The 14,788-nt window shown below is 40.6% G+C and overlaps 2 protein-coding genes across 3 annotated transcripts in view; both read left to right on the forward strand.

The window, feature by feature from the left end:
* Positions 1 to 14,788, forward strand: part of TNIK (TRAF2 and NCK interacting kinase) — a 533,511-nt gene that overhangs the window by 214,835 nt on the left and 303,888 nt on the right. The window lies entirely within an intron of this gene.
* LOC102858775 (protein S100-A13-like) lies at positions 11,288 to 11,584 on the forward strand. Its single transcript, XM_006890355.1, has one exon. It carries the CDS (start codon positions 11,288 to 11,290, stop codon positions 11,582 to 11,584), a length of 297 nt encoding a protein of 98 aa, XP_006890417.1.

Here is a 14,788-nt window from a genome sequence, read left to right on the forward strand (position 1 = left end):
GAGTGAGTAACCAGAAAGGAGAGAGTTGTAAAAGGGAAGCCTCATGTAAAGAAACAGAATTTAAACAAAACTGAACAGAGTCCTGAAGACTTGGGGGACAAAATCAAGGTCTAGTGAGTAGTTGAACTATAGAGTGCACGGTGAGAAGAAAATAACATAAAATGAAGAGATAAATAAAGGGTCACAGTTCTCTAAGTTTTGTGAATGAAACACAAGATACAGAAAGTTCAGTGAAACCCATGCAGAATCCATGATTCTAAAAACTACATTGTGGTTCATGACACTCAAACTGCTAAAAGCTAGGGATAAAAATACAATCTTGCATGTAGCCAGACAAAAATGGTACATAATATACATGAGAATGACTGGAACCCACCAGCTCTCTGCAGGAGAAGGATGGACACAGTCTTCACCTTGTACTTTACAATCTCTCCAGACTCAGTGGAGGGTCAGCTATGGGTCTTTTCCCCACGTGACAGCTATGAGTTGTTTTTGTGTTAATGGTTAGAATGATTGTAGACTTCCCTGCTGAAACTATGGAGACCAGAGAGAGTGGAACATGATTTCAAATTGAGAAAGGAGAAAAATTATATCCAGTGAAAATATTTCCTGAAGATAGAGGCAGAGACATTTTTTTCAGTTGCAAAGAAAACAGGAGAGACTTTATTGCCTGGAAATCTGCAGGACAGGAAATGGTGAAGGAAGTTCTTTAAGCTACTAAGAAATAATATCAGAAATGATGCCTAGAGTTTTCAAGAAGGAAGGAAGAGCATCAGAACTGGTAGATGTTTGATAGTTTGTGTAAGTATAAAATACTGCTATTTTTTACTTAACAACAGCAACAACAACAGCATAGAGAGAGATCATTTGACCTAGTGGATAGAAGGTGAGGGTGACTCTAATCCACGGCCGTCAGGCCCGTCTTTAATTGTTTTTGGTGAAACATTCTTCTAGGTCGTATAGCCCTGGTCTGTCCACTTGCAGTACAGAGGTAACTCGTGGTTGCTGTGAAGCTGAACACTGTGACACTGATGTGTCAAATGTGATAATGGTTATCCATGGTGGACAGTGTCTGGTGGAGCTCCCTGATTAAAACAAGCTTGGAAGTAGGTGTGGCATCCACTTCCATAATAGCTTGCTTCTGGAAACCCTATGAATCTGGAGAAAGGACGAAAGTTATACAAGTATCCCGGTCTTTCATTCATAGGGTTGCTATGAGTCACCTATGACTTGATGGCACTTAACAACAGCAATATTCTTCATCTTCATCAAGTGCTTATGACTATCTAAAGGAAATATTATGATATTCATAAAATTTACACTGTATATTCAAACCTGTCCAGTGGCTCTTCGAGAGAAAGACCTGACAATATGCTTCCACAGGATTGCAATTCTACTCTAAGATTACAGGGTCAGTATCTCCTGGTCATCTAGTGATAAGAAGCTGTGTAGCAATCCTGAAGGCATGCTGCTTGAATCCATTCGGTGCTCCGTGGGAAAAGGACGGGCAATCTCCTCTCTCACTATTAACGGCCTCTGAAAAACCCTGGAGAGAAAATTATGGATCAGTTCTGATTTGATGGTACACAACGACAACAACAACAACAGGAGTCAAAAAGGGAGTGGAGCCCTGGGGGTGGATACTATGGGGAGCTGCACTGCTGTCTCAGAGGCTGCACTTCTCTCCGGTGGTTCAAATCCACCGGAGGGTGGTTCAGTTCCCCAGGAGGAAAATGAACAATCTCTTCCAATGAGATTTAGAGCTCCTGAGAACTTGCTGGAGGGTCAGCTGCGAGTCAGTTCCAATTTGATGGGGACAGAACAGCAACAAGAACAACATGCCTCTTTCTAAGAGCCCTGGTGCTAGTTAACACTCCCGACATCTTCCTCTACTTCTCCCTTAATAAAATTGTTGTTGTATGTCATCGAGTGAAAGCCAACACATAGCTGAGCCTGGAGCAGGTTGTCAGAGGCAGTAAATCCCATGGGATGGGATGGTCTACATTTAGCATTCACCTACATTACTGCTTTCTTCCCTTATACAGAGGAGTAAACTGAGGCCCAACTAATGGTAGTGGAAGAACCATTTGGACTCAAATATAAATGGAAGCCTTCTCTCTTTTTTAAAAATGTCTTTGTCTTTTTCATTATTATTATTATTATTGGTTTGCATACATTGTTTTATACACTGTTCATATACATTGAATGTTATTATTAATATACTCTGAATTATTATTGATATGAATAATTATTGATATAAATAAAGATGAATTCTTGTTCATATACATTGATTAGTAATACACATTAAATATTATTACACTGTATTTTTACTATATATTATTACATTGTATTTTTGTTGTTATTATTTTCCTATGCCTGTTATGACACCATAGAATCTTTCCTTTTCCTTCACCAGGACATACACCACTCCCTTCATCCCCTAGCCTATCCTGCCAAATATTCACATAGACACAGTAACATGAAAATTACAAATGTTAAGAATAAAGAAAATCATCTCCAGATAAAATCAGGTCATTAAAGCCAAGCAAATTAGACTGGCACCTAAATTCTCAATAAAAATGTGTGGAAGCCTTCTCTTTTATAAATGTGAATCTCTGTTCTAGAAGGTCTTTGGTAAAGACATGTTTGAAGTGTGCAAGGATCGAGCCAGCTCCTGGTGAGTCAGGGTCGTCAGAGGATGGGAATGGAATCCGCGTGAGCCAGGCACGTTTTCTCCTCTCCTGTCTGGAATGCCGTGGCGGGATCTCAGATCAGTAGTGACGTTTGAAGAAGGCAGAATATGTTTTGAACATTAAAGACAAAGATATTTTTAAGACCCAACTACAACCAAACCCTACGCTGACTTAGATCCTAGCCTTTTAGAGATGTGAAAGCATCTTAGAGGTGGCCTCTCTCCTGGTCTGTTGTGATATGTTCTTTCAGGGCCAACAAGACTTAACATCCACTTCAGAAGTTGCTTATACAGTTATCATGGAACCAGGAATAGCTTTCAGGTGTCCTCTCAATTCGGGGACCTTGGGTAGTATGTAGGACTGATGGGGAAATCGCACATGCCCAAAAGGGTGAAGTTTCTTTTTAGAAAGTTTAAAAAAAAACTTTCATTGTTATTCAATCCCTCCCCCTAAGTCCTTCGTTCTGGACTCCTGTCATAACAATAATATCTAATCATACATCCCTTTTCAACAGTTCTCTCCCTCATCTGTTTCAATGCAGTGTGCAGAATTTATCCCCTCTTTCTCAGTCTTCCCCCAATCCCTACGCCAGTCCTCTTTTCTAACAGTAGCATTATGACATATTTATCTTTTTGTGACTGAGATACTTCACTCAGCATAAGGTCCTCCAGGGTCACCCATTTTGTGTAATATTTCATGAGTTCCTTGTTTTTTCAATGCTGGATAGTATTCCATTGTGTGAATATACCGGGGGGGGGGGGGGGGGCGGCAAGCAGGGAGAAAAATGCAACAATGAATGAATGAAAATTCAAAGTCTCTGTAAACGCTCATGAAAACAAATTTAAAATGAAAAAAAAAAGGGAGAGAGAGAAAGGGTTCCCATTCATTCATTCATGCACATTTTTCTCCCTTCTCCTCTTCCAATTCCCGTTGTAATATGCTTTGCCTGTTTCACATAATTGTTGTATACATAATTTCTAATAATTGGTTTCCTTAAAAAAAAAAAAAAAAAAGAAGAGTGTGAAGTTGGGATCTACCAGAAGTAAGTCAGAAGAAAGGCCTACGTAAGTATTTCTCAAAATAATAAGCTGTTGAAAACCCTTTAGAATACAGTTCCTCTGTGGTGCCCATGGGTTGCCATGACTTGAAATCACTTGATGGCCACTAGTGGTGGTAATAACTCCCTGTTTGGAGTGTTTTCTTTAGCATATCTTACTTCCCACTTACCCTTAAACCTCCCTCTCGAAGCATTCTGTTCTTTGTGATTTTTTTAATGCTTTTTGAACCCCTCTCCTTGAAAGGGTGCTGAAAATGTATGTCATTTAAAAGCTTATTTCAATTTAGAGCAAGCTATCATTTTAAGAGGTTGGATAACATGAAGAGTTAAAGAAATACGAAAAAGGAAGCTCACTGACTTAAGTAAGCTGGAAAAATTTCCCTAGGACGGTGAAGACTGACCTTGAGCAAAATACTCCACAGACCTTATTTGCCCTGCTACTGCACTAGATTTGATTGAAATCAAGACTTGTAATCTTTTAAAGCCCTGTCACTGTGAAATACAGTGAGATGGCCGTAAGTTTTCAAAATATGTCATAAAACATTTTGCAGTGGTCCATTTTCAGGAGAGACAGCTGTTTGTCACTCAGCCAGAAAGCCAAGATAAAGCCTCTTAGATTCAAGTCCTGCACCACAGAGGTGACCTTCTTAGATGCTCTTGTTCGTGAAGCTGAAGTAAACCAGTAGAAAAGACCGCAGAAATCCCTGACTCGATGTCCCTTAAAGTATATTTTGATAATAGTGCTTTTGAAAGGATCAGTAATAAAAATGGGATTTGACATCTTATGCTCAAATACCAGAACTGAAAACATTTTCTGTAATAAAAGTAAGACTGATTAGGAAGTGGGATTTGACGCTCAAGGTGATGTTGACTATTTATTAGTTGTTAGTTTCTGTCCACTCATTCTGTCCGACTGTGGGGACCCAGTGTGCAAAGGAGAAGCTGCCCTACAGGGATTTCAAGGAGCACATCTCAGAGTTGTCTGAGGCTCCAGTGAATGGGCTTGAACCGTCAGCTTTTCGACAACCAGTCTAACCCATAGTTATTTATGCCGTCCAGGGACTGAGGCTTATAGGTTTTTTGCATGAGAACATCGGAGAGGGGCAACTTTCCTGGGTAAAAACTTGACGTTATGAATAACCTCCTCTTCATAACCAATAATAAACTGCAAAACCAGATAAAAACACGTAGAGTAACAAACTCCAGCTTGTCATAAAACCCTGATAGCAATTGATTGTTACCAAAGGCTTTCATTGTACTATAAAATGGTACACAGAACTCTTCAGATGAGATCGTGTAAATCAAAGTACCCAGCAGGACCTCTGACTTGTATTTGGTGTCAGGTCATGTTAATAGAATCGGAACAAAAAGTAAACATGTATTTGCGCTTCAAGGTGACATTTCTACCTCTACAATTGTGTTTTAGCTTACAGTGTGTTCTTTTGAGTTCTTGTACTATGAAAGAACTTTGAAGAATATTCTGAGTATTACAGGAGGGACTCCTCACATGCCTGTTATGGAGGTGGTTGACGATGACAACAGTGATAGGATGTTGATGAAGATGAAGGAGGAAGAGAGCTTGAATTTTGATAGCAGCCAACCCAGCTTCTCTAAATTGACCTCTTCTACTATCTCAGTTAATTGAGACGTGTAATTCCAATCACTCATTGTCAGACATATCCCCATTTCTGAAACCAAGAGAGAGCGAATATTGAATTAACTCTCCGTTCTTCTTCATAACCATTGCATGTACATGGTGTCTCCCAGGCACTAAGATAGATTAAAGCAGTATTCTACCGTTGAGTCTACCCAGTGACCATGTCCTGGAATAATCAGTGTGCCCCAAATTGCCTTATGCAAAGAACCTACCAAAAATATTATTTTCCAGACCTCTTAGTACATCCAGATCACCAATGCCTGAGTCCTGATTCCAGATACTAGGATTTTGTTCATTGGATGAGTGGCTTTTTATTTTTTGAAAAGAAATAATCCTTCGGGTGCTGCTAATATGCAGCCGTCTCAACTCTGAGAATTCCTTAGCCCTCTCAAGTCACCTCATGGTGTGAAGTCAGAACCACCTCTAGCCAACCCTCCACTGGGTTTCCAGGGCTTATAAATAGCACAGGAGGACATTGCTCATCTTTCTTCCATGGAGCTGCTGGTGGATTTGAACTGTCTAAAAGAGGTTTGACGCTTCCTCCAAAAGCGGAACATAGAAATTCCGTATGACCTAACTATTGTATTACTTGGAATAGACCCCAAGAAAATGAGCACTGAGGGCCAAACTGAGATTTGTACACCAATGTTCATAGCAGTGTTATTCACCATCGCAAGAACATGGAAACAGCCCAGGTGTCCAACAACAGTGTAGTGGACTGAGAAATTATGGTACATTCACACAATGGAATACTACGCAGCATGCAGGAGCAACGATTTTGTAAATTATTACCTAACTTAGGAGGGACTGACTGGAGAGTATTATGCTGAGATTTTGTAAATTATTACCTAATTTTGGAGGGACTGAAGAGCATTATGCTGAGTGAACTAACTCAGTTCCACTAGGACAAATGCTGTATGAAACCATTATTGTAGAATGAGTATGAGGGCCCAAGGGGGCGGAGATTGGAAACAGAGAGGTGAGGCTGTGTGGGGGGTGGGGAGACGATTAATAATGGGGTCACACAATTTGGTGAGTCGGGGCGTGAGGGAAGGGGGAAGGATCTGGTGTGAAAAACAATGCATTCAATTTTTGTATATAAACTAGTATAAAATAATGTAAGATAGAATATATATGAATAATTGTATGAAACACATGTAAATGAAAGAGTGTATAAAATACAATGTATATGAATGAAATATACAGTAAAGGTATTATGTGAAAATCAATAATTTTTTTTTAAAAAGGGCATAGAATCTTGGTTAGTGCAGCTTCCTATGGACCATGTCACCAGACTCCCTTCACAGCCTGAGAATGGAAGAGAAACGAAGAGGAAGGGATAATTTTATTAGCAGTTAGTGAATGGATTAAAAGCAAAATTGGATGATTCTTAATATCGTTAATATGAACAATCTTAATATCATTATTAGTTATGACAAGTATAATTTATTTCGTGTTCATTGTCTTCTGTGTACTGCAAACCCACTAACACCTTCACATGGTACTCAAGCCACCATTATGCAAGGGAATAAAGGTAGACTGTCGCATAACTTAGCAAATAACCATGTAAAGCAATCCTCGCATTACCAGTGGTTCTACCTTCTGCAGTTTCAGTGCTCTTTGCTCCAAAATATTAACTAGAATATTCCAGAAATATACACTTGTACGTTTCAGAGTGTGCCATTCTGAGTCACTTGAAGAAGTCTTGTACCACCTCCCTCCACCCTGCTTTTCACCCAGGCTGTTGTTCTTGTTAGACATCACTGAGTTGAGTACGACTTCTCTCAGGCCTATGAACAGATACCTGCACCTTGTGATGACCTGTGCCATCCTCTTCCTCATCATCTCTGATACACTTGAGCCCTTTGCTGCAGTCAGTGTGTCAGTCAACCTCGAGAGTCTTCCTCTCCTTCACTGACCCTCCAGCTTTTCAAGCATGATGTCCTTTCCTAAGAAACAGCCTTGCCTAGCAACACATCCAAAGAATGAGAGAAGAAGACTCTTCTTCTTTGCCTCCAAGGAGCACTCTGGCTGTACCTTTTACAAGGCATTATTTATGTCTACAACTCCAGGGTATCATTTCTTCTTTTGTCTGTGTTCATTGTCCAGCTCTCTGATGTGTAACAGGTGATTGAGAAGACCATGACCTAAATCAGGCACTCATTAGCTTTCACACTACAGTTACCACCCTTAAGTATTTTGCAGAGTTTCCATCAACTCCTTGGTAGCCATCTAAGGCATCAGATCGACTGCTGAGCTAGAGAAGTGCGTGTCTTCAGATAACTCTTACGTTACTTAAATAACTGTTCTATCGCACCCCTAAAGTGCACTATTCAAGGCCACCAGCTGTTATGCGGGAGAAGGATGGGCAGTCTCTTCATGTGCAATTACTGCTTCTGAAAACCCACCGGAGGGTCAGCTATGGGCCGGTTCAAACTCAGTGGTACACGAAAACAACAACAAGTTACACTACTAGTTAGTGTTGTTCATCTCCTACCATGCCCAATTTATGAACTGGTGATAGATAATAGGGGGAAATAAACTATCTGTAAAACTCAGCATTCTCTGTAGTTGTAGGCATCCACTGGGAGTCTTGAAAGGTCTCTCCCTCAGATACTGGGGTGGGGGGACCTACTGTAGGTGCTACACAGGAGAAGGATGGTCCTTCCTCTCCCATGGTATTTACAGCCTCTGAAACTCGGCAGAGGGTCAACTCTGAGTTGGTTCTGACTCGGTGGGAAAGGGTGACAACAGCTGGAGTTGCTGAGGTTGGAGTCCAAGAAAACTCATCTCTCCGTTGGGTCACGTCACCTCTGCAGTTTTGCTTTCTCATCTTCTCTCTCCCTAGAGTACGTGTGATTAAAGTCAGGCCAGAAACAAACAAACACCCCCCCCACACACACACACACCCAACCATTGCTGTGGAGTTGCTTCTGACTTGCAGTGAAACTGCCCGTAGGATCTCCTAGGCAGGAATCTTTGTGGCTGGTGAGTTTGAACTGCTGACCTTTTTGACTAGCAGCTGAACATTTAACAGCTGTCCCGCCAGGTACCCGGTGTCTCGACAGTGAGGTAGGCTAATCCATTTAACAGCCTGTGTTGATTTCTGAAGAACCTCAATGGCTGATTTCTTTGTCCCAACTCTTGGTAAAATGATATATTCTTAACAGTTTATAAAGAAAATTGTTGTTTGTTGGTTTTTAAATCTTTTGTGTGTGTTTATTTTTTATTATTACTGTTAATTTTAATGAAAATTTACAGAGATTTTGGATTAGCATTCATTCATTGCTGCACTTTTGTCCCTGCCCACTCCTCCTCTCCAGTTTGCTCTTCTCTTTGAAAAAGAAAAGAAAAATTCTTTTATTGTTACACAATCCCTTCCCCTAAGTCCTCTCCACTTTGCAGCCTTGGTTCTGGACTCCTGTCATGACAATAATACTTACTCATATATCCCTTTATAAAGTTCTCTTCTCTCATCTGTTTCAATGCAGTATACATAATTTTTAAAATTTTTCTAAAGAAGCATCTGCTTGAATTTTAAATGTGATTTCTGTCAATGGAACAAAAATGGTCTGTGTCCTTTAAGTAACATAAGGCATATTTCATGTTAATGCTCTGTTTGCCTGATGGCTTTCATTGGAAAAACACCCACACAAACGATTTACCTAATAGCAAAATAGTGCTGTTATTAGCTTAGTTCTCAAGTAAAGAAGATCTTAAAAATAATTTTCTCTGCTCTCTGTTTTTCTTACTATAAGCATGTGACAAAGTCTTGGCATCTGTTCAGGATAAATTTTCTACTTCCTCTCTGTTACTGCACATTTCTTCTGACTTCTACTTGCTTCCAACTCACCACTCTTCTCTAATCGGCAGGAAACCAGAATTTACTAATTTTAGCTTTTGCTCCCAGAATTCTTATTACTCTGTAAATCCATTAGCTAGACTTGGTGGAAGATTTGTACAGAAGAGGCCGTGGCACCAGAGATGTTGTCCAATGTCAGATAGATATGGGCTGAAAGCACAGATTACCAGAAGAATGTCTGTTCATGTTTTATTAACTATTCAGAAGCATTTGACTGTGTGGATCATAACAAATTATAGGTAACACTGAGAAGAATGAGAATCCCAGAGCACTTAATTGTGCTCATATGGAATCTATGCCTAGGCCAAGAAGGTGTTACCCAAACCGAGCAAGGGAACACTGCATGGTTTAAAATCAGGATGTGCATTAGGATATCCTTTCTCCATATCTATTTAGTCTGTATGGTGAGCAAATAATTCACGAAGCTGGATTGTATGAAGAAGAAGGTAGAGGAAGACTCATCAATAACCTGTGTTATATAGATGACACAATTTAGATTGCTCAAAGTGAGGAGGATATGAAACACTTGCTACTGAAAGTCAAGGACTAAAGCCTTAGTATTGATTATATCTCAACATCAAGAAGACAAAGGTCCTCACAACAATCAACATCATAGATGGCGAAAGGGTTGAACCTGTCAGTTATTTCATCTTGCTTGGATCAGCAGTCAACATCCTTGATACCAGCAATCAGGAAGTCAGGAGATGTATTGCACTGGACAAGTCTGCTGTTAGGAACCTTTCCAGAGTGCTGAAGAGCAGTGATATCAATTTGAAGACCAAGATGTTCCTGATTCAGGACCTGACCTTCTGAATTACCTGCTCTGTGTCAGAGTGCTGGACAATGAATAAGGATGACAGAAGCATTGATGCTTTTTGAGATGTGGTCTGGAGAAGAGTATACAGTATCCCATGGACTGCCAAAAGAACACTTAGATATGTCTTGGAAAATGTGCAGCCAGAATGCTTCTTGAAGGCAAGAATGACGAGGCTTCGTCTTTCATACTTCGAAAATGTGCATAGGCAAGGCTATTTCTTCTTCTTCTTTTTTTTTTCTTAATACTGATTTATCTACAAAGTTTGAAGACATTATTTTTCACATTGGATCCTTCCTAGTTCCTTAACCCCCCACCCATTAAATTGTGCCACCCTATGATTACCCACCCCCCACCCGTCCTCAGCCCCCTGCTTCCACTGTCGCCTTGGATCCTCATACTACTACTGCAATAAGGGACTTTTAAGGTATTTGTCTTTATGGGATTGGGTTAGTTCACTTAGAATAATTCTTCCCAGTCTCTCCCATGTTAGGTAGTAATTTACAAAATCATTGCTCCTGCGTGCTGCATAGTATTCCATTGTGTGAATGTACCATAATTTCTCAATCCATTTGATTGTGCTTGGCATCTGGTCTGTTTCAGCGTTCTTGCAATAGTGAATAACACTACTATGGATGTAGGTGTCCAAGTCTCCGTTTGTGCCTCAGTTCTCATCCCCCCCCGGGTATATTCCAAGTAGTGGAATAGTTGGAGCATATGGATTTTCTATGTTCACCTTTTTGGGGAAGAACCAAACTGTGGTTGTACCATTTTACAGTCTCACCAGTAATGTGTTAGAATTCCTATCTTGCCACATCCTCTCCAACAAATATTACTAGCTGTCCTGTTAAAACTTTGCCACTGCTACTGGAGTGAGATGGTATCTCATTGTGGTTTTGATTTGCATCTCATTGCCAGTGATTTGGAGCATTTCTTCATGTGTATGTTGGCCATTTGCGTATGTTCTTCTGTGAAAATTCTTCCCATGTCTTTTGCCCATTTTGTAATTGGGTTGTCAGTCTTTTTCTTGTCAAGGCCAAGTATGGTCTGAGGTGATACTGTCAAATGCTTGTTTCCAGTTGGTAAGTTTTCTTCTCACCCTGTTGGAAAACATTTTTTTATGTGCACAAGGATTTAATTTTTAGAAAGTTCCGCCTTGCCCCGGTCAGCACCTCAGGTTCTCCGCTACAACTGTGGGGTCCTCATGGCAGCAGAGCCGCTGACTGAGCTGGAAATGGCCATTGAGACGGTGGTTACCACCTTTTTCACCTTCTCAGTGCAGGAGGGCAAGAAGGGCAGCCTCAGCTTCAATGAGTTTAAGGAACTGGTCACTCAGCAGTTGCCTAACCTGCTCAAGGATGTTGGCTCCCTAGATGAGAAGATGAAGAGCTTGGATGTGAACCAGGACTCTGAGCTCAAGTTCAATGAATACTGGAGGCTGATTGGGGAGCTGGCCAAGGAGATGAGGAAGGAGAAGGCCCTGGAGATGAAAAAGAAGTAAAGGCGCCTGGCAGAGATGGGGCGGGCAGGGCAGGGCCAGGCTGGCCAGGCAGAACCCCACTCCCCCAAATAAAGTTTTCCCTCTTAAAAAAAAAATTTTTAGAAAGTTCTACTCATCAGTTTTTATGTTCTTCAAAATGTGTATTTCTGGCTCTATTTGTCAGTCTCTTAATACCATAGACTATGCCTTGTAAGCGTGATCCCAGTTTGTCTCTTATGAACTTTATGATTTTGGACTTTTCTCCCAGGACTCTGATCCACCTTGAGTTGATTTTTGTGCATGATATGAGATGTGGATCCTGTTTCAGCTTTCTGCAGGTAGGGTAAGGCTGTTTCTTGGAGGGGGATGCCATGCTTGAGAAGATGGTGTTTCAATGAAGGAGAGAAAGGCTCTCAACAAGATGTATTGATATGGGTACTTCAACAACAGACTCTAGTATGACAGAGGTGAAGAAAACGGCACGTGGTAGGGCGGGGATTCAGGTTGGCTGTTCATAGGGTCACTATGAATCATACTCAATTGGACGACACCTAAAAACAATTACAAAACCAAATGTTATATAAAATAGGTAAAGAATAGCCCCTTAAATAATTTTGTATTTTGAAGTAAAGGATAAAGGAAGAAGGAAACACAGATGGAAGTGGTGCTGCTACCCCGTTGGTGGCCCCACTGTCTGGTGGTCTGAACCCACCATCTACTCTCCAGGAGAAAGATGGGCAGTCTCCTCTCGTGTGATTTACAGCCTCAAAATGGTAATAGAAGATCTGCTGTGAGCTGGTTCCCACTGGATAGCAATGAGTTAGAATTTTTTATAATGGATAGGACATTTATTTTAGACTGTCTTAATGTGTGGTTCATAGTATCACTGTGAGTCTAAGTCAGCTTGACAGTACCTAACAACAGCAGCATTTAGAATAGAGCAAGACATGATTGTGTAGTGGTTAAATGCTTGCCTGATAACCAAAAGATTGACAGTTCTAATTCAGGATGGGAGAAAAATGAGGCAGTCTGCGTTTGTCAAGATTATAGCATTGGGAAACCTGAATAAGTTTACTCCATCCAATCGAGTTGCTATGGTTGGAATCAACTTGATTGCATTGGATTCTTTTGGTTCTATTCAGAATAGATTATTTCTATTAAGATGCCTCAATTGAAAGGACAAAATTTGTGAAGAAAAAAAATTATAGAATAATTTTAAGATAGAAACTTCTAGATGGCGAGGGTTTCCTCTGGGTAGTTACCACCTCTTGACAGGCACCCGGATGTTGTGTACAAGGCTGATTTTTCTTAAGGTTGTGTTGTCCTGGAATTCCTAATGATTCTCACGTTACAATAGTTTGAGAGTAAACTACAGTTTGAGAACATCTGAAATTGCCAGTCCCTTGCACCAAAGTCTCTGACCGCTAAGTCAGAGGTGAGATCTGAGAAACAACATACATCTTACAGGTTCGCAAATACTGCTGATGCTGAGAGTGGCAGATAAATCTTCTCAGTGGATAACAAGCATATAATAGTGAAACTCAGCAAGTTTGAGTTGGGCATGTAAGACTCGACCTGTAATGGATTCCATCTCATAAAGAGATTACATCGCTCTTGAAGGAACCTTGGGAGGCTGTGAGGATTTTTGAAGGAAGACGGCAGAGGCTCTGGCCGAAGTTTTCGGGGAAATTTTGTGCTTGATTCCCCATGTAACACCATATATGCCTGGCTTCCTCATTCCCCATGAGATTTTTAGATCTAGTAACAAATTATTGGACAGAGTGGTAGTTTGGTAGTAGAATTATTATTTTCTGGACTTGGGTTCAGTTTCCAGCCAATGTACGTCAGATATGTTGGTGGAGGCTTACATGTTGCTATGATGTTGAATAAGTCACTTTGGTGATGTATATAGTGTATGGTCTTGCTAAGCCCAAGGCTGGTGGTTCAAATCCACCATCCCTTGAACTGGAGGAAGATGGACATTCTTTGCCCATTAAGATTAATAGTCTGGAAAACCCAATGAAAGGTCACCGTGAGTCAGTAGGGATACAATGGTAGTGGGCTTGGATTTTGGGGTTTTGTAATGCTGAAGAGGTTTTAGCAAACTACAGACTAAGGCTCAGAGGAATGTTTGGTGATCTGCTTCTGAGAAGAATAAACCAGTGACAATTTTGTGGTTCTAGCACTCTGATCTCATCTGTAAGAGGTGGCCATGAGTCAGGGATATTTTGATGTCATTACTTGTTTATTGTGAGTTTCCCGAACCCATGTAGGTCAGTGGGGACTCATGCTTCTCATTTGCCATTCTTACAGCCCATAGCTATACGGTTTCTTCTAGGCTATGTGGTATTCTCTTGCTGCTTCTGGATTTGCAGAAAGTTGTAGCCATGGGTTCCTCTAGATGGCCAGCTTGGTGTCACTGCCAACGATTGAATGCTTCAACTCTGAGTCGAGAAGAATCATTTGTAGTGGTGATTATTATTTTGTAGTTTAAGCATTAAAGTTTAACATTTTAGTGAGTGAATTATTTTGGGGAACAACTTCCTTCACTTTTTTCAGTTATATGCTTGGCTTTCACATGCGTTTCTTCAGACTGCCAGATCGCCTATGTACTCCTCATCTCCCGATGAAAACAGAAAAGGAGGGGTGGGGGAAGCATAGTTCTATTTTTGTGGTTCTTAAATCGACATGTATGGTTTAAAATCCAGAAAGATGTGCACCATGGCTGCAGCCTTTAACCATGCTTATTCATTCTGTACACTGAGCAAATAATACGGGAACATGGACGGACGATGGAGAACAACATGTCATTAGGATTGAAAGGAAATACACAGACAACCTACAGTGTGCAGAAGGGACACTTTGCTGAAATCAAGGGATATTTGAAGGATTTAATGATGAGGCTTAAAGACCTTCAGTATGGATTATACTGTAAAAATAGAAAAGGCACTTTCCTTACAACTAGATTAGTTTACTAACAACACAACATCATTATAAATACAGAAAAATGAGAAGTAATCTAAGGTTTCATTTTACTTGGGTTCAGAAGCAATGCCCACAGAAGCAGCAGCCAAGAAATCAACCAACCTATTGCACTGAACGAATCAGTCACAGAATACTTCTTTGTTGTTGTTGTTAAGTGCTGTCAAGTTGACAGCGACTCATAGCAACCCTGTGTCCAAGAGCTCTGAAGCCTGCCCTATCCTGAGCCAGTCTTACTGACTC

This window comes from Elephantulus edwardii, unplaced genomic scaffold (assembly GCF_000299155.1).
Source record: "Elephantulus edwardii isolate Elephantulus edwardi_28Jun2011 unplaced genomic scaffold, EleEdw1.0 scaffold00088, whole genome shotgun sequence".
NCBI lineage: Eukaryota > Metazoa > Chordata > Mammalia > Macroscelidea > Macroscelididae > Elephantulus > Elephantulus edwardii.